We start from the raw sequence: 21,199 nt of genomic DNA on the forward strand, positions 1-21,199 counted from the left end.
TCCAATTAAAAATCATTATCTAGCGAGAAAAAAATCAACGTGTACCCATCCAAAGAGCATTTGCTTGTAGTTAGAAAGAGGCTGGAGCTTGGTGTCATACTTTGGACTTTTTAAGGGCAGAAAACCAACTACATGGGCTGCGAAGAATCGACAGACTGATAATATTTATTGAATTTATAGAAAATACAATAAAATAGTTTTTGGTTTGTTTTCACCAAATTAGCCACCTGTTTGGCTGAGTTAACTGATTTCATTAGTTCATTGGGGTTTGCATGTGTCTCACATAATTAAGCAATCACAGCCCACATCCTTTACATCGGATTTAAGGTGCCGTCATTACCCAAGGTGTCCCCAGGTTTCTCAAAAGGGAAGGGTGTTTTTGCCCAAGGAAATTCTGGAAGTCTTTTTGGAGCTGGAATGAAACATACAAGAAAGGTTATGACCTTTGGTGTAAGTAACAGGGAAAAGATTTAAAAAATCTCAACCTTGCAAAAACAAAAACAAACACAAAAAGGCAAATTATCTCATGTTGAGTGAGGCGCCTTTAGTATATTTCTTACTGCTGTGTTTCAGTGCCGGTCAATATAATACGGCTTCTTCTTTCTTTCTTTTACATTAATAGTTGCTAAATTTAAGGAATTCGGGCTCTTACTCAAGTAGTTTCCCCATTTCTTCAGCTATCTGTATGTGTGCTGTCAGATATATCTTGTTTAAATTTAGACGAAGCAACAAACACATCTGAGCAAGAAAACGTCTACACAGTAACTTTTAAAAATAGAATTTTGTTAACTACATGGCTTTGTGTTTAAGCTCCTTCCCCCACGTTTTTTTTTTGTCCCAAACAAAGAAACTCTAAGAGGCAGTCTGCGGAAATATCATAAATATATCTTCTCTGTCAAGAGGCAATTGAATAAAAACATTCAGGAAAAATATAAAAAAATATCAATTTGTTTAGCAACACAATGATGTTGAACTAAAAGAATCAAATATATTATCAGTATATGGCCACCAAAAAGAAAAAAGCCAAAGAAATTGCCATACAGGAGTCTTCTCAATTACAAAATAAAGATTTTAAAACGTTTAAGGGCTTGGGTGTTAGGGAGCTTATTGTTCTATAAGCCATTTGTCCTTTCTCTCCTGGGAGGAGACCAATATGAATGAATTAGCTTAAGGACTTCTTTCAAGCATGCATAAAATTCCCAAGGTGATAGTAAAGCTGCAGTGTTGAGTGCTGTTTACCTAGAGTGCTCAGTGGCAATTCAAACGTAGGTATTAGAATAGTTCCTGACGTTTCTGGGGTCCTTTCGCTGAGAACTGCAATAAAGAAGAATGTGATTAGTAATTCCTCGTCCTGGGATTTGACGTGTGGCTCAACCATGACCATGCAGAACACGCTTCATAACAAGGACTCATTGTGATTCAGGCAGCTGATGCCTCCCTTGGGAATGGCTGGCTTTCCCTGGAAAAGTTTTACAGAGCTGTTAAAATTTGAAGGCATACTTTCAAAGGGCGGTGGGATGGCATGGAAGACCAACATTGCAAACACAGAATGGAATACATGCTGCTGCTTTTCTTCAGGGCAAGAAAACAACAAAGCAAGTTAGATTCTCTCGGGCCTCTTGCTAGCACAAAAAAAGGGACACGAAATTCTTATAAAGAAGAATCGCACTTTTGGGGGATCTCTCCAAGTTTAGTATGCGCAAGACTTCCAAAAGCCAATCTAAGCAGAACGCACAGACATAGCCTTCCAGGTTTCCCCCATCCCTTCAAACTTTTGGGGGTTAAAAGGCTGGCATTCCGTCTTTGTATACAACCCAAGAGCCTTGTAAAAAGGTAGTGCAGTTAGCATCTAGCATCTGGATTTGCCTAGAATGTCAGTAACCAGGATCAAGGCATGTTGTGTCCAAAAAAGAGGAAAGTAAACTACTGCCAGGAAGATGGGGTGGGAGGAGAATGTAAAGAAGCTAAGACACTGAAGTTACTTCTCTGTGAGTGTTAGGGAGGTTTTTTTGTTTTGTTTTTTAAAGAAAGAAAAGATGTTAGATTTACCCAGCACTGTTTCTGAAATGTCTAATGCACTAGGCACAGTGGGTTTAATGGTTCTTGGAATGATTTCAGGAATCACTGAAAAGTAAAAAAGGCAACTTTACAAACGAAGATAAAATGAAGCAACCAAAGACAATGAGACATTTTCTATTGCCTTTTAGAATTCATAATTGATATTTCCATGGCCCATTCTCTACCAGTGGCTTTTGTTAAGGACTCCCTGATCCCTGCTTGCCGCAGCTGCCTAAGCTGCCATTCCTCCCTGGCCCTTCCTCACTGCGTTTGACTCACTTTCTATCTGCTTCAAAAGGCACGCTGAATTGGCCTCCATGAAAGCACTTATCAGGTTCACCATTTTTTTTGTCTGCTCTTTTCTCTTTAAATCCAGGGCTTAGCACAATGCCTGGATATAATAAGCATGTAATAAGTTTTTATCGAATGGATTAATAAATGGGCAGATAAAAGAATGGCCCAGTGGGGAAAGGTTTATTTAGAGATATTACGTTATAAGATTTCTGTCTTCCACACTGAAGCCAACATACAGAGATGGGAACAGGGTTTCAACCACGACTGGGATTCAAATGCCCAGTCCCAGGGTTGTCCCATGTACTAGGTCAAAGGCAAAGGAGACCTCAGGTGAATAGTAAAGGAAAAATAAAAAAGATCACTGATGTCTGGAATAAATTTTGAACCAGAAAGCCTCAGAATTTTGAAGGGTGAGGATTTGAAATAAACACAGTAACACTGAATAATAAGTTGTAGGGTTTGCTTAAGTGTTTCTCAAGTGGAAAATTCTGAGGCTGGATTGGAAGAGAACAAAGAAACTCCCATCAGACACTGTGCCAAGAGAAGAAAGTGTAATTGGGAAAATGGGTAGAATCTTTGAGGCAGAAGAGGATTTGGAGTCATCTACTGGGCCATGCCTATGCTTTCTTTGGCACTGACAAATTATATTGAAATAATAATAAAAACTACCTAGAAATTTCCATCCTAATAGATTACCCCAGCGGCTTGAATAACTTCTACCTCTGCCCTGACCCCGTGAAGTTGAGGCTGAAACATCCATCTCCCTCCTTTAAGGAGAACTCATCTTGCTGTGTTGGAAATATTCTTATTTGAATGAATAAGCTTGCTTGAAATCATGTTATTCTGTTTCTCTACCAAATTCTACCCAGTGATATTGAAAGTTACGGCAATTTTACAATAAAAATCCACTTAGATTGGAGTTACTTTCCTAAGGTAGATTGTGGGGAATTCTTGCCAGATGCTCATTTTGCCAAGTCCTGTATGAGGGGGCTATTTCTCTGGCAAGAACTCTGTGACCCAGAGAACGCTATTTCCTTATTGGGCTGGACTTGTGTAGCTCATCCAGGGAGGAAATGATGAATGTTTGTTAGTAACAGTAGATAAACTATGGGGGAAATGCTTACCACGTTTATTCCTTAAAGTATTTTTATCAAAATTTTTTTTTTTAATTATATATTCTCTATACTGGGATCCTAAATCTTCTACAAGACACTTGTTTCTAAAAGATGCCAAGGTACTTTCACAGGTACCAAACTACGGATTTGTGAGGGATACAGAACATTTCACTAAACTGACTGCTTGTGAAAGTAAAGAAAGAAAAAATAGTCTTACGTCTTCATGAAAAAGAAAGCACCAAAAACACAGCATATAATATAAAACATATAAATACAAAACGTTTCAGAATATTGAGGTAGCAACACTGTCACCTAAAGCTAAAATGCACCTTCCATACTGCACATTGGTTACATGATTATATGACTCAATAGTCCATTTTGCGTCTGTTGTCTTTCCAAAAATGAGATTAAGGACCTGGAATCTTTGACTGTTTTTTGCTTAAGATCAAAACATAATTTCCTACAGACTCTTCATTGAAAAAAGTACAGACTTGTAGATCATTTACTGTTTGGAAAATAGGCTATTTATTTTCTCAAAACTCAGGCATGTAGGGCTCTCATTACCTGTTATGGGCTGCGCTGGAATTTTTTCTACTTCTGGTGTTTTAGATTCAGCAGGTAATGCCAGGGTTTCATTCTTAGCTAAAAAGTCAGAGAATAAACAATTTACCTCATTTCCTCTTAATACAATGTCCAAAAACAGCTCATTCAAACAATTGAAAACCAGACTTTTTCAAGCAATCTATCCTGCTCTTATCCCTTCTGATCGGTCAACAACTTCATTGCGAACTAGTATGAGTCCTTCTTTCTTATTAGCCCTAGCTAATTCTTTAAGATCTAAATTGGCATTGAAATCAAGAAACCACAACCCAGTACGGGGATATGTCTCAGGTCATTCTGATTCATAAATAGAGGTTCTGGAAGGCATAGGTTGAAGTTCAAATGCTCTGTGGAATTTTATATTCAAGTACCGCTAATTAAAAAAAGAATTAAGGAATAGAAATTTTACATTATTATGCATGGCAAAAAACATAATAGGTTATAACACTGAAATTTAGAAAAACACAAATGTTACACGTAGGAAGCTAAATTATTTGAAAACGCTTGTGGCAAAAAATACCCACAGTTAATACATTTTATCTGCCCCACATGTTAACATGGATCTTTTCTTTCGGTCTCCGCTGGAATTCAGTACAAAGAATGGAGGCAATTTTTTTTCCCCCCTCTTTAGGAAATGCTTCTAAAATTGAGGCTTTTTTTTTCCCCCCAAAAAAGTACATTTTATATTTCTACCACAGGGTTTCCCAGTGATTAAGATAGTCCTCATTTTAAAATGTGCTTAGCATGGTCTATTCAGTTTTTTAGCACATCAACTAACGGCCTATTTATAATACTTTGAAACAGTCTCGTGACATGAAAGAATTCACGCATCTTTGAGACACCTTGATCTTGCCACCTTGAGCTAATTAAATGTTGAAAGTATCTACTACACTGCTCATATAATTAAATGGGATTTTTTCAAGTCCTAAGGCTGTGCAGAACTTCTTGAGCTCCTCAACCTTTCCACTAATCATTTTGGACCAGATACTTTTTCTTTTTGGCTGCAGGGCTGTGCTGTGTACCACAGGATGTTCGAACAGCGGCTCTGCTCTCTGCCTACTGGATTCTAGTAGCATCCCCCAGTTGTGATGACCAGAAATACCTCCAGACACTGCCAAATACCCCTAGGGGACAAAATCATCCATGTTTAAGAACTACTGACCTAACCTATTCTCACAAAGACCTTTGAGGACATACATTCTCTAGCCTCCTTTGGTAGTTCACATAATTATTGTAATTATTATAAACAAAAGCTTTCCCTCATGTCTAATCCAAAAAAAAAAAAAATTTTTTTTGGAATCCAAAGGGTGAAGTAAAGGCCATATTCTTCTTTTCAGCTGAAGTGGGCACATGATATATACTTACTTCTGATGGACTTAAAGACAATTATAAAGTCATCCTTTTTATAATGTTTATAGAAACCAGTCCATTTCAATCTGTATTGATGGAGGTTATGAGGCAGAAGTGACTCGATGGCACCTCACAACATTCACTATTGATGGAGGCGTGCATACATTCCTACACAGAGCTAATTGTTCTCAGGGATGATTTAAAATGCTAGAAAAAGGTGTCACAAATGGGAGTGCACTTGGCATTAATAGTCAAGCAACCATTAAGTCTTTCACACCATTTTAAAGTTAATTTAGCAGGACATAAAGAATAGGAACTCTCTTTTATTTTTAAAATGTCTAAACTTTATCAGAAACTGACACCAACCATTTCATCTTCCTGCTCCTTTTGTAGCCACAAGTTTTGTTTACAACTGTTCTGATTGTTAACTCAGGAAGAAACATTCAGAGTCCCAATTATTCATGTGCTATGGCTCTATTTTCGAAGGCACTGGGTTTTTTTGTTTGTTTGTTTGTTTTATGGCTCTACTGGAAACCCTGGTTGCATGGTAGTTAAGAGCTATGGCTGCTAACCAAAAGGTCGGCAGTTTGAATCCACTGGGTGTTCCTTGGAAACCATACGGGACAGTTCTACTCTGTTCAATAGGGTCACTCTGAGTTGAAATAGACTCCACAGCAAGGGTTTATTTATTTATGGCCCTATTATTTTCAGCACGCACCATAGGAAATATTTTTTTTTTTTCATGAGCAATTATAAAGTTTTTCTTTAATGATGTCTTCCTTTTCACTGTCCTCTTCTCCTTCAGGACATCTTTGCTAATACTCTCTTTCCCACTTAATAGCCTACATTCTCAATGGTTCCCCAGCTGACTATGACCTCTTTTCTTTTTCTAACTTCCAGATCAAGATTTTCACAGGCAATGCTCTGAGTTTCTTTGCTTTAGCTCCTTACGTTCAAAACATGCCTTTCTTTAGCTGGGAGTCATATTAACCTAAAATTAAGCTAGTAGTGAAGAAAGATGGCAAACTACCTTCCTAATGGGATACTTGTATTTTTTATACATCACTAACTCCTTAAAAGGAGCCCTGGTGGTGTAATGGTTAAGTGCTGGGCTGCTAAAGGAAGGTCTGTATTTTGAAGCCACCAGTAGCTCTGCAGGAGAAAAGGTATGGTAGTCTGTTTATGTAAAGACTACAGCGTTGGAAACCCTACAGGGTAGTTCTACCCTACCCTATCGGGTCGCTATGAGTCAGAATCTACACAATGGCAATGGGCTTAACTCCTTATAAAGGCATACTACTCTATCTCCAAATGTGACATTTCAGAAACCAGACAAATCGGTAGATGGGGAAGGTATTTAAATGGGGGATTCCTTATGTGTCCCCCATATCAAGCCACGGGCATTCACCTACTCCACCTATGTACAACTGCAATCTTGGCAATTAAAAAGAAACAAACCTGTGGTCATGGAGCCGATTCTGACTCACAGTGGCCCTGTAGGACAGACTAGAACTGGCCCACAGGGTTTCCAAGGAAGGACTTGTGGATCCCAACTGCTGATGTTTTTGGTTAGCAACCGCTAGCACACTGTGCCAAGAGGAAAGTAAAACGCCTCTAGAACATGGCCTAAAACCCAGGAAATTCCTTTTCCTCTTTTATTCTTTTGTATCTTTTTCCAATACACTTGTTTCCTTTCATTTTTGGCAGATTTAGTCTTGGCTTTGGCAAACCCTTTGTATGTCCCTTGGAGATATGTGTGCAATATTAGTTTTCTTGTTTATTTCTCTCATTATTCACACCTTGTGTTTTTAGAACAAAAGCTATTACAAGCCTTGGTATCTGTGATGAGCCCTGGTGGAATATGATTTTTATGATTTATCCTCTCAAAAAGTATGACTTTACTAAATTTTCAGTGAAAATTAATTAACTTCAGGAAGTTTATTTCTCCCTTGGTAGTAGTATAAACTGTTTATGCCCACACTATCTCTCTTTTTTTAAATAGTTAAGTTTAAAATGCATTATTTTTAAAAATGTATTCTGTTAAGATAATACATTTGACAGGTAAGATTTTCCTTGGATTTACTGGGTGTTTTCAAATATACTGGCTACCACCTCTTTAATGGGTAAGAAATTTTGCATGTGTTAAATTTGCTATGTGTCCAGTTTAAGATACATTTTCCACAAATATAAGGAGGGTATTTGTTACTTGCGATAATTTTTCTTCTTTAAAATCATACTCATTGTTTAAGAGAATCAAAAGCATAAATAAATAATCTACTATATTTAATTCTCTAAATAAGTCAAAAAAGCTGAACTGGAATTAAAATAGTATGTGGAACTTTGTGAAAAAAATTATGAAATATCACTAAGCAATAGAACACCTTCCAGTTCAAAACTGACAGCAACGATCCAGGAGAAAACTTTAATTTTCAGTCTCCTTTAGAAACCCTGGTTTTTGTAGTTTGGTGGATATATTACAAATCAAATCAGCAAGGTATTAACCAGTTTCTTTTTTCCTTCTTCCCAACAACTCTTTCCCAGGCACGGGGTGAGTTATACAGGTTCTGGGTAAAGAACTGATGAGTGCAACAGTCCTAAGCTCAGATTCCAAGCACAGGTTCACGGAGGACACTTAATTTGGAGGCTTCCTGGCAACACTTTACATCATGTAGAGTTGTATGTGCACCAGGGCTTTGAACCAGTTCTTCCTGGTTCAGCCATGGCTGAGGAGGTGAAACTGGAGCAGGCCCAAATTGGGGTGAACTGAAAGAATAACCAGAACAGAAAAAATTATGGATCGAGGCCCTGCTTAATGTCTAATCTCCCTCTTAGAAAACAAGGACACCGTATGCGTTGCATAGCAACCAAATCTCATGCCCACCGGATTTTGAGCAGAGCCGGAAACAGCGGCACCCGGCTCAAAGATGGTGGCTGATTGTGCTGCTTTGAAGGTGTGTCACTCTCCTCAGTCTTGCTAATAATCCAACCTCATGCATCAGTCTTCTGAAAGGGCTCACCACGCCTCTTCCATGTTTCCCACTTCAGTGCTTTGACCTGTAATCTTTCCTGTTCTGATTATTGTTCTGGATTGCCCATATGGTAAAAATTCAGGTCTGTTTCAGTTTTGCTTCATCAGCCATGACTGAACTGATCCAAAGTGGTTCGAAGCCCTGGTGTGCACAGCCCTCCAGGTGCTATAGAGACAATTCAGAACTAAGCGGATAACTAAATGCAGCAGCTAAGTCAGACCAGTGACCACCACAAATATTCCCTGGCATCTATTTAGTGGATTTTACTGTTTTATTTTTAATTGATAGTCTTTGTTATAACACTGAAATTACATCTGGTTCTTTCTAGAAGTAAGAAGCAGGGTCAATCTCACATAAGCAATAATTCTAATAAATCTGACCTTTACATCAGTTCTCATTGAAAATATCTAGGGGGCCCTCGACAGTATAATATAAAAAGTATAATTTAGAATAATTACTCTATTTGAAAATTATAGCTATATATATTTTGGATGATTTGATAAATGTTCACTTTTTTATAAATATAAATTGAAAATACAAAATTATTTTGCTTTAGGATGTGATTTATATTAATATATCCCACCCTCTACCCTTACTTTTTACTTTGAGAGCCCCAAACATCTCTTTGCAAGATTCCTCGAAAATTCTAAGAATGTCAGTTCTTGTGTTCAATCGCTAAAACCAGTTGCGGTTGAGTCTATTCTGACTCGAGGCAATGCCATGTATGTCAGAGTCCAGCTGTGCTTCATAGGATTTTTAACGGCTAATTTTTTGGAAGTGGATCATCACGGCTTTCTTCTGAGATGCCTCTGGGTGGACTTGAGTCTCCAACCTTTTTGGTTAGTAGCAGGGCACGTTAACCATTTGCACCATCAAGGGCTCCACTCAGTCACTACAAAGTCCAAATATAGAGCTTTGCTGCTCACCCAGTTGTGTCTTGATTGCATCAGAGATCTCAAGCATTATGGATGCGGGAAGTTTTATGGTGGTTTCATTAAGACCTGGAACAATAAGATGGACTACAAGAAAACAGAAGTAAATCAGGTAAGGAGAAGAAAACACTTCATTTCATAAAATAAAGCCCAGAGTATCAAAGACTAGAAACTATGAAGATTAGCACTTATTTTACTTAGTTTTAACCAAAACTTTAAAATGTTGAAAAAAGTATGATAATATATTTTAAATACATTCTTTTTTCATATTCAAAACTGAGATTACAAAATCCTCTGGTTTCTAATCCTTAGACTGAAAAATTGTAGAACAGCTGCCTAAGATGCCTGGTGAACAGGGAACTCCATTAATAATAATAATTTTTTAAAAAAGCAATTCAGTATGTTTTAAAAAGACTCCCTCATAACTGCCAACAATCCTGGGTAGGGGCAGGTAGGATGCGTTCTGTCATTCCCACTGGGCGTTTCTCAGACACACCTATTGACAGAGCATCTCTGGCCCCCCAGCGCGGGATGGCCACATGTCAGGATGCTACACACTGAAAGGAAATGAACTGACGTCAGTTTAACAGACCTGCTCACAATGTAAAACTCCATAAGGGCCCTAGTACCAAAAGGTCGCCTGACGTGCTAGGATGAGGCAAGGATGTCAAGATTTACTTACCTACTATTGTTCCTCCCAACGGAGTCCTATCTGGAGATTTAATTGAAGCTCTGTGAGTAACATTCTGAATCACTGTTGAAACAAATAAAGACAATAACGTGACGTGGGAAAAATAGTCAGAAAGCAGTAAGAAGCTGATAATGAGAAACCATTTGTACTAGGGTAGCCTTGATCTAGCATTATCAATTAATGGAAAGCAGTTTACAGGGCTAGTTACACAGCCAACCAAGGATTGAAACACACATCTTACCTTAACATCTATGCCTTTAAGTTAACGAAAGGCTATTCTATTATAAACATGTTCTATTCTAATGAGCTAAAATTTCCTTCCTATCTCTACTGCCTGCAGCCTGCCCCATCCTCAAGTGAGTAAGAATTAGCACAAAATGAAGCAATGATCCAGTAATAAAAAAAAAGAAGAAGAAAATGAGTCAAATCAAAGAATCTTTGGATTACTGAAAAACGAATCCACCTTGTTTTTAAAGTATATTTGAGACACTGTGTTTTCTTAAAATGAAGGACTATTTTAAGAACTCAATCCCTTCCACCAAGATTTTTTTTTTGGAGAGGTAGGGCCAAGATGGCAGAGTAGTCAGACACTTCCTGTGGTCCCTCTTACAACAAAGACCCGAAAAAACAAGTGAACTGATTATGTATGACAGTCTAGGAGCCCTGAACATCAAAGGCAAAGTTGAGGAATCAGACTGAGTGGGGAGGGAGACATAGTTCAGCAGCAGTGAGGAGTTGCCAGACCTGACCTGGTGGGAACCAGCACCCCACAGGCCGGATCTGCTGGCTAGAGCTCAGTAAGGCAAGCGGTGGTGTTCGGGATGCATTTTCCACATCGGGAGAGACCGAGCGGCAGAGAGTCTACTCACGCCTCCAGAATCAGTGAAAAGCGGTGCTCAATCAGCAAAAAATAAGTTCATGCATCTAACCTACCACTCGGATCAAAAAACACCCCTTTGGGAAAAACCTCTTTTGCATGTATCTGCCCCCTTCCCACTCTGCACTGGGTCTGAGCCAGCTTCAGAGACTGCCATATCCCCTGGGCCAGAAGTAGGATCTGTCACGTGCCCTGAGCCATCCTCCCATCCTTGGAGGGGGAACAAATTAACAAACAGGAAAAAATAATCTGCCAGCTCCCCTAAGCCAGGAACTCTGGGCAGGCATAGCTCCTTTGCTTACGCAAAGGTATAAGGGGTCCACAGACTTTGAATGCCTTTCACCCTGCAGAGACCTGTGTGGGCCCATTTCAACAGCTGTGGCAAATTTGTGACATTTGACACTACTCTGACTATTAAACAGGGTCCTCACCTACCCACATCAGGGGCCTGATGACTGGTGACTCTACCCACACCACCTAGCCACATGCAACAGGGGTCTAAGAACAAGCACTGCCTCCCAGTCCTTAAGGCCAACAGCACTGGGTGACCATACTCCAGCTGCAAAACCCACCCACCTACATGCTCTAGGGAGCCGGGACACACTTTCCTCCCAGGCACTCAGGGGCAGCTCTCAGCCTCTGCCTTGCTCAGAGCATGACCCCCCTAGTGCAGCCAGACAGCTGTGCCTACACCAATCACCCCTGCCCATCTAGGACTGTAGGTGAGAGCCTGCACCACACACTTGTTGACTGACCAGCTGGACACCTGAGCTGAATCCATACAAGAAAAGTAAACGGACTCCTGGGCTTACATACGTACTAAAAGCTCTAACCACCTGGTGACAGGATGTTAGAGCTTCAAAGGTGCCAATAATCAAAGTAGCTTACAAGAGCAGCTTAATTGTGCATATAGAAAGGAAGCAAGAAGCTAGGACACAGTGAGCATACAAAATAAATTAATACAATAACTTCTAGACAGCTCAGAGACAACAGTCAATACCAAATACCAGATCACGATGGCGTCAGCAAGCTCCCAAAACAAAGATTCAAGAAATCTGCTGGATGAAGACAATTTCCTGGAATTACCAGAGGTAGAATACAAAAGATTAATATAAAGAACTCTTCAAGAGATCAGGAAGGAGATCAGGCAAAATGCAGAACAAGTCAAGGAGCACAAAGACAAAGCAATAGAAGAACTTAAGAAGATTAGAGGAGAGTATAATGACAAATTTAACAGGCTGAAAGAATCATAGAGAGAAACAAACAGAAAACCAGAAGACTAAGTATAAAATTTCAGAATTAGACAACTCAATAGAAAGTCACAGCAGCAGAACTGAGGCAATGGAAGTCAGATTAGTGAGACTGAAGATAAAGCTCTTGACACCAACATATTTGAGGAAAAATCAGATAAAAGAACTAAAAATAAATGAAGAAAGCCTAAAAGCTATGTGGGACTCTATCAAGAGGAATAACCTATGAGTGACTGGCATACCAGAATAGGGTGGGATAACAGAAAATATAGAGAGAATCGTTGAAGATTTGTTGGCAGAAAAAGGATTCCCTGAACTCGTGAAAGATGAGAAGATAACTATCCACAGTGCTCATCGAACCCCACACAAAGTAGATCCCAAAAGAAAGTCACCAAGACATATTATAATCAAACTTGCCAAAACCAAAGATAGAGAATTTTAAGAGTGGCTAGGGATAAACGAAAAGTCATCTACAAAGGAGAGTCAGTAAGACTAAGCTCAGACTACTCAGCAGAAGCCATGTAGGCAAGAAGATAATGGGATGACATATATAAAGCCTTGAAGGAAAAAAATGCCAGCCAAGAGTTATACATCTGGCAAAACTGTCTCTCATACATGATGGCAAAAGTAGGACATTTCTAGATAAACAAAAATTTAGGGAATTTGTAAAAACCAAAACAAAATTATAAGAAATACTGAAGGGAGTCCTCCAGTTAGAAAATCAATAACATCAGATAACAACCAACAACTAGAACACAGCACAGAGCAACAAGATATAAACCCTGACAGGAAAATCACAAAAATAAATCAAAGCTAAAGCACTGAAAATAGGTAAACAGAGATGTCATTGTGTAAAAGATAACAATATTGAAACAAAAAAGAGGGATTAAAAAATGTAGTCATAGATCTTTCATACAGAGAGGAAGTTAAGGTGATATAAACAAATAAAACACTGTCTTAAGCTTAGAAAAGTAGGGGTGAACATTAAGGTAACCACAAAGGAAACTAACAATCCTACACAACAAAATAAAAAACAAGAAAAACATAAAGACTCGGCAAATACAAAATCAACAACAATGAAAAAGATGAAAAGAAAATACATTAAAAAAAAGGCTCAGAACAGAAAATTAAGTGGAACAAAGAAACTGTCAACAACACACACACACACAAAAGACATTAAAATGACAGCACTAAACTCATAAAAAAAAAAAAAACTCATACCTATCAGTAATTATGCTGAATGTAAAAAGGCTAAATGCACCAATAAAGAGACAGAGAGTTGCAGAATGGATAAAAAAAACATGATCTGTCTATATGCTGACTACAAGAGACACATCTTAGACTTAGAGATACAAACAAAAACTCAAAGGATGGAAAAATTATATCAAACAAACAATCAAAAAAGAGCAGGAGTGGTGATATTAATTTCTGACAAAATAGACTAAAATCCACCACAAAGGATAAGGAAGGACTCTATATAATGATTAAAGGGTCAATACATCAGGAGGACACAACCATATTAAATATTCACACACACGATGACGAGGCTCCAAAACACATAAAAGAAACCCTAACAGAATTGAAAAGAGAGGTAGACAGTTCCACAATAATAGTAGGAGACTTCAACAACCACTTTTACTGAAGGACAGAACATCCGGAAAGAAGCTCAGTAAAGACAAAACCCATTACCATTGAGTTGATTCCAACTCATAATGACCCTACAGGACAGAGTAGAATTGCTCTATAGAGTTTCCAAGGAGCATAAAGACATGGAAGATCTAAATGCCACAATCAACCAACTTGCCCTGATAAACATAGCTAAGTATACTTTCTCTTCCGATGCACATGGAACATTCTCCAGAATAGACCACATATTAGGCCATAAAGCAAGGCTTAACAGAATTCAAAGCACTGAAATATTACAAAGCACCTTTTCCGACCATAATGCCGTAAAAGTAGAAATCATTAACAGAAAAAAAAAAAAAAAAAACACATGGAAAGTGAACAACACCTTGCTCAAAAACTACTGGGTTATACATGAAATTAAGGACAGAATAAAGAAATTCACAAAACTAAATGAGAGTGAAGACACATCCTACCAGAACCTTTGGGACACTGCAAAAATAGTGCTCAGAGGTCAATTTATAGCAATAAACACACACATCCAAAAAGAAGAAAGGGACAAAATCAAAGAATTAACCCTACAACTGGAACCAATATAAAGACAGCAGCAAAATAGAAAAACAACTGAAAGAGTTAACAAGACCAATAGCAGATTCTTTGAAAAGATCAACAAAATCGATAAGCCAATGACCAAACTGACCAAAAACAGGAGAAAAAACAGGAGAGGAAGCAAAAACCTTGAATAAGAAATGGCATGGGCGATATCACAACAGACACAAATGAAATTAAAAGAATCATAACAGATTACTATGAAAAATTGTACTCCAACAAATTTGAAAACCTAGAGGAAATGGACAAATTTCTAGAAACACACTGCCTACGCAAACTGACACAAACTCAGGTGGAAAATCTGAACAGACCTGTAACAAGAGATTGAAAAAGTAATAAAAATCTCCCAACAAAAAAAAAAAGCCCTGGCCCTGATGGCTTCACTGGAGAATTCTAGCAAACTTTCAGAAAAGACTTAGCACCACTACTACTAAAGGTATTTCAGAGCATAGAAAAGGATGGAGTACTCGCAAATTCATTCTATGAAGCCAGCATAATCCTGACGCCAAAACCAGGTAAAGACACCACAAAAAAAGAAAATTATAGACCAATATCCCCTGTGAACGTAGATACAAAAACCCATAACAAAATTCTAACCAATAGGATTCAACAAATATCAAAAAAATAATTCACCATGACCAAGTGGGATTCATACCAAGTATGCAGGGGTGGTTTAACGTTAGAAAAAGAATCAATATAATCAATCACATAAATAAAGCAGAAGACAAGAACCACATGATCTTATCAATTGACGCAGAAAAGTCATTTGAAAGTCCAACACTCATTCATGATAAAAACTCTCAGCAAAAAAGGAATAGAAATTCTTCAACATAATAAAGGGCATTTATACAAAGCCAACAGCCAACATCATCCTAAATGGAGAGAGCTTGAAAGCATTCCCCTTGAAATCGGGAACCAGAAAAGGATGCCCTTTATCACCACTCTTTTTCAACATTGTGCTGGAGGTCCTAGCCAGAGCAATTAGGCTAGATAAAGAAATAAACGGCATCCAGGTTGGAAAGGAAGAAGTAAAAGTATCTCTATTCGCAGATGATATGATCTTATACACAGAAAACCCTAAGGAATCCACAAGAAAGCTACTGGAACTGATAAAAGGGTTCAGCAGACTATCAGGATATGAGATAAACATACAAAAATCGTTTGGATTCCTCTACACCAAAAAGAGAACATCAAGGAGAAAATCACCAAATCAATACCATTTACAATAGCCCCCAAGAAGATAAAATACTTAGGAATAAATCTAACCAGAGTCATAAAAGACCTATACAAAGAAAACTACAATACACTACTGCAAGAAACCAAAAGAGACCTACATAAGTGGAAAAACACACGTCAGGAGGACACAACCATATTAAATATTCACACACACAATGACAAAGCTCCAAAAGACATAAAAGAAACTCTAACAGAATTGAAAAGAGAGGTAGACAGTTCCACAATAACAGTAGGAGACTTCAACAACCACTTTTAGTGAAGGACAGAAAAACATGGGTAGGCATACTCAACATTGTAAAAATGCCTATTCTACCCAAAGCAATCTACCCAATGCAATCCCAATCCAAATTCCAATGTCATTTTTTAATGAGGTGGAGAAATAAATTACCAACTTCATACGGAAAGGGAAGAGGCATAACTGAAGAAGAGCAAAGTGGGAGGCCTCACACTACCTGATTTTAGAACCTATTATACCGCTATGGTAGTCAAAACAGCCTGGTATTGGTACAACAACATATACCTAGACCAGTGGAACAGGATTGAGATTCCAGATGTCAAATCATCCACCTATGAGCAGCTGATATCTGACAAAGGCCCCAAATCTGTTAATTGGGGAAAGCACAGTCTCTTTAACAAATGGTGCTGGCATAACTGGACATCCATCTGCAAAAAAATGAAACAAGACAATACCTTACACCATACACAAAAACAAAATGGATCGAAGACCTCCATATAAAATCTAAAATGATAAAGATCATGGAAGAAAAAATAGGGACAATGCTAGGAGCCTAATACATGGCATAAACAGATTATGAAACATTACTAACAATGCACAAACACCAGAAGAGAAACTAGATAACTGGGAGCTCACCCAAAGACTTCACCAAAAGAGTCAAAAGACAACCTACAGACTGGGAAAAAATTTTCGGCTACAACAAATCTGATCAGCATCTAATCTTTAAAATCTATAAGATACTGCAAAACCTCAACAACAAAAAGGCAAACAACCCAATTAAAAAATGGGCAAAGGATATGAACAGCACTTCACAAAGAAGACATTCAGGTGGCTAACAGATACATGAGGAAATACACATGATCATTAGCCATTAGAAAAATGCAAATCAAAACTACAATGAGATACCATCTCACCTCAACAAGACTAGCATTAATCCAAAAAACACAAAATAATAAATGTTGAGGAGGTTGTGGTGAGACTAGATAACTTATACACTGCTAGTGGGAATGTAAAATGGTACAACCACTTTGGAAATTGATTTGGAGCTTCCTTAAAAAGCTAGAAATAGAAGTACCATATGACCCAGCAATCCCACTCCTTGGAATATATCTAGGAAATAAGAGCCCTCACTGAATAGATATATGCACAGCCATGTTCATTGCAGCTCTGTTCACAATAGCAAAAAGATGGAAATAACCTAGGTGCCCATCAACAGATGAATGGATTAACAAATTACGGTATATCACAAAATGGAATACTATGCAATGATAAAGAAGAACGATGAATCCGTGAAACATTTCATAACATGGATGAATCTGGAAGGCATTGTGTTGAGTGAAACTAGTCAGCCACGAAAGGACAAATACTGTATGAGACCACTATTATAAGAACTCAAGGAAAGGTTTAAACACAGAAGAAAACATTCTTCGATGTTTATGAGGGTGGGAAGGGAGAGAGAGGGGTATTCACTAACTAGATAGTAGACAAGAATTATTTTAGGTGAAGGGAAGGACAACACACAATACAGGGTAAGTTACCACAACTGGACTAAACCAAGAGCTAAGAAGTTTCCTGAACACAACCAAATGCTTCGAGGGACAGAGTAGCAGGGATGGGGGCATGGGGACCATGGTTTCAGGGAACATCTAGGTCAACTGACATAACAAAGTTTATTAAAAAAATATTCTGCACCTCACTTTGGTGAGTGATGTCTGTAGTCTTAAAAGCTAGGAAGTGGCCATCTAAGGTACATCAAGTGGTCCCAACCTACATGGAGCAAAGGAGAATGAAGAGCAACAAAGACATAAGGAAAATATGAGCCCAAAAGACAGAAAGGGCCACATAAACCGGAGACCCCATCAGCCTGAGACTGGAAGAACTAGATGGTGCCCACCTACCACTGATGACTGCCCAGACAGAGAACATAACAGAGAGTCCCTGATGCAGAGGGAGAGAAGTGGGGCACAGAACTCAAATTCTGGTAAAAAGACCAGGCCTGACGGTCTGACTGAGACTGGAGGGGCCCCAGAAGACATGCCCCCTGTACTGTCTGTTAGCCCAGAACTAAAACTACTCCCAAAGCCAACTCTTCAGATCTTCAGACAAAGATTGGACTGGACTACAGGCCGTAATAAGATGATACTGGTGAAGAATCTGCTTCTTGGCTCAAGTAGATGAGGCTAAATGGGCAGCTCCTATCTGGAAGCAGGATAAGAAGGCAGGAGGGGACAGGAGCTGGTTGAATGGACACGGGAAATACAGGGTAGAGAGGAGTGTGCTGCCACATCGTAGGGAGAGCAACCAGGGTCACATAACAACGTGAGTATAAGTTTTTATATGAGAAACTGAGTTGAACTGTAAAGTTTCACCTAAAGCACAGTAGAAAAGAAAAAAGATATTTTTTTGGAAATAAATACTTGAGTCATTTTAATAACTAAAAAACCTGGAAGCCAAACCAAAAACAATTGGATGCTGAAATGAAATAAGACATTATAATTTGTGAAAGCTGGATGTCTTTCCCTAAAGTCACCACAAAAATCATAGTCTTCCTTTATATGAATCCAAATATCCTCTCAATGATTTTCTTCATGTATGCTAGTTGAATACTGAGTAAACCCACACATATTTAATTGACTTTCTAAAATTTAATACTTGTAATGGGTGCTTAGTCCCTAGTTGGCCAGCCAGTATGTCCTGCCCAAGACTTGGCACATCGGTACAAGAGCCAAAATGTTTTATTAACTTCTAATTTCTTGACCATACCGGTTTCTTCAAACTTTTTTCGAAAAACGACAATAAAAAAAAATTGAGGAAATACATGCTAGGCTTAATTATTTCAGTTCAAAAGTATAGTTGAAAAGGCTCAAAACACATATCCAGGGTAGACTCATACAAATTACCTTGCTTGATGATTGTTATTGGGATTGGCTTCCTTGGGACATATGCTGGCTGAAAAGAGAGGAAGAAAGGCAACTTTTGAGTCAGTCTTTATAACTTGGGTTTTGATTTTGCTTTCCAACAAATCAAAGAACAGAAAGTCATTTTTTTTCTTGTCTTCAATGAAGGCTCCTGTGCCACTGGCTTAATAGTCACTGGACAGATCTTTAGTACATACATCTGTCTCTATTTTTATTTATTTTTTTTACTTGCTTGTCTTTTTTCCCATAAATGTCCAAAGATTTGACAGAAGCCATTTCTTTTGAGCTCAATCTAGAAAGCTCTCACTGATTCATTTGGAGAAATGGTCAGGTTACTTAGAAACTGCGATGGAAAGAAACCAAATCCTCTCTGTTGAATATGATTTTATTTTCGTTTCATTTGACCTAGCCCAACTCTGCCTCCACATTCTCTCAAAAAGATGTTAAACTACATATTACCTTTTAACAGTCAAGACCAACTGTGTGACTGTATCCGGTTACTACTGCTGCTGCTACAGACACCATCACCATTGTGTGCTCCTGACACCCGCCAAGCATTTACTTGGCTAAGAAGCAGAGCTGGGACTCAGACATTTCTTACTTCAAAGCCTGTACTCTTAACCATACTGCATATATTTATGCCAAAAGAACCTCAGAATTAGGAGGGCAAGTCCCAAGGTTCTGTGCTTCCTTCTCCTCCCCCAGTTGCCTCAGTGGTAGCACTGGAAGCTTCAAACGTCGTACTGTGGCTTGAACTAGGGGTAGGTTTATTGTCAACAGTGAAGTGGAATTACTGGCATACTTTATTGTGAGTCTGTTACTTGGACTCATTGAGAAAAGAAACACTGTGATAATTTCCAAGATAAGTGTTCAGCCAGTGACAACGCAATTTTAACTGAACTTTTTTTATGTACAGTGTTTTTAAAAGGTACCACTCGCCTTTCCTTTCTCTCTTAGGCTGGTTGTTATGAATGTCTGTTCGTGTGTGTTGGAGTCCCAGGTGTGGACAATGTGGGACATGGGGCGGGGAACGAGGCAATGACGGTCCACAGCTACTGCACAGTTTGTGGCTGGTGTGGCACTGGTTTTCTTTTTAGGCCGTTTTCTTGCTGGCTCTCTCCTCTGCCGCTTGTTGTTCCCCATTCCCGCTGCAAACCTCCATCACCGCTTCCTTACACAGCTCTCGCCCCTTCTTTATTCAGCAAATACATTTTGTAAATGTTTACTATATGCCAGGAGTCCCTGCGTGGTACAAAGGGTTAAGGCACTTGGCTGCTAACCAGAAGGTTGGAGGTTCAAGTCCACCCAGAGGTGCCTCGGAAAAGTGCTGGTGACCTGCTTCTGAAAAATGAGCCACTGAAAACCCTGTGGCGTACAGTTCTACTTGACACACATGGAGTCGCCATGAGTCAGAATTAACTCAACGACAACTGGCTTATATGCCAGGAACTAAGCATATTTCTTTCTTGTCCTATAGGAGATACGTTATTTTATTGGGGGAGGGGGTTGAGATATCTTGCCCCTTGAGAACCCAGGTTGCCCTTGAAGCTATTACCCTGAGATAATCTTCAAATCTTAAACCAAAAATATCCTGAGTCGTCTTAAAACCAAACAGTAGTTTAGCTTAACTGGTAAAGAATGCCTTTCCTGAACACGGTAGGTACTCCTTCAAGATCTATCTGCATGGAATCGAGCTGACAACAGCAACTCGAAAGGTTATATAGGAAACTGAGGAGGCAGTGAGCTTATGTTAATGAGGAGGAACAACTCAGACAAGGAGGGTGAGAATTGTTGCTCAACTTGAAGAATGTAATCAACCACACTGAATTATACCTGTAAAAACTGTTGAATTGGTGGTTTTAATGTACATTCTCAACAGCAACAAAATAAAGAAAAAAAAAAAAAACCCAGGTTGAACTGTATTCTGAGCAGAGTGTCTGGTTAAGAGAATTCACTTCTACTTTTCCTCCGGGGATATTGTAGCTGGGCTTCCAGCTGGTGAGTCTCAGCAGGGAAAGGATGCTACACTGGGAAAGAGCACTGCCCCTGAAGACATGTTTAGCTTGCTTTTTAATCACGGTCAGGAAGTCTAGACTTACTTAGAAATAATAACAGCAGCAGCCACAGAGGGTAGGGACTTTCTGGTACACTCTGCTTTATACTAATGTTCTCCTGATTATTTTGAAAACCAGCTTTAATAAAACCAGTGGTAACACAGGAAAACTATTCTTTGCAGGTTATATTTTACGGGTTTGCCCATCTGGCATTTATGTGGGTCAGAATATTCATTGCCGGTTTGACTTTGTTTTCAGGCCCCTAGATAAAGGAGGAGCTGTCCATCTGAGGAGTGGCAAAGGCTTGCTCATAATCAAATGTCAACAG

At 38.8% G+C, this 21,199-nt stretch overlaps 1 protein-coding gene across 18 annotated transcripts in view; it reads right to left on the bottom strand.

Annotated features, from left to right (window-relative positions):
• Positions 1–21,199, bottom strand: part of ABI3BP (ABI family member 3 binding protein) — a 301,406-nt gene that overhangs the window by 124,028 nt on the left and 156,179 nt on the right. For 15 of the 18 annotated variants that reach the window (XM_049858515.1, XM_049858514.1, XM_049858504.1 and 12 more), the window contains exons 7-12: positions 18,800–18,848; positions 10,061–10,132; positions 9,373–9,465; positions 4,032–4,109; positions 1,240–1,314; positions 341–412 (exon numbers count right to left, since the gene is read on the bottom strand). In XM_049858515.1, coding sequence (XP_049714472.1) covers positions 341–412; positions 1,240–1,314; positions 4,032–4,109; positions 9,373–9,465; positions 10,061–10,132; positions 18,800–18,848 — 439 coding nt within the window. Of the gene's footprint in view, positions 1–340; positions 413–1,239; positions 1,315–2,049; positions 2,125–4,031; positions 4,110–9,372; positions 9,466–10,060; positions 10,133–18,799; positions 18,849–21,199 lie in introns of all 18 variants that reach the window. The other 3 variants (XM_049858519.1, XM_049858510.1, XM_049858520.1) reach the window with 2 other exon arrangements.

Source organism: Elephas maximus, chromosome 18 (assembly GCF_024166365.1).
Source record: "Elephas maximus indicus isolate mEleMax1 chromosome 18, mEleMax1 primary haplotype, whole genome shotgun sequence".
In the NCBI taxonomy this organism is placed as follows: Eukaryota; Metazoa; Chordata; class Mammalia; order Proboscidea; family Elephantidae; genus Elephas; species Elephas maximus.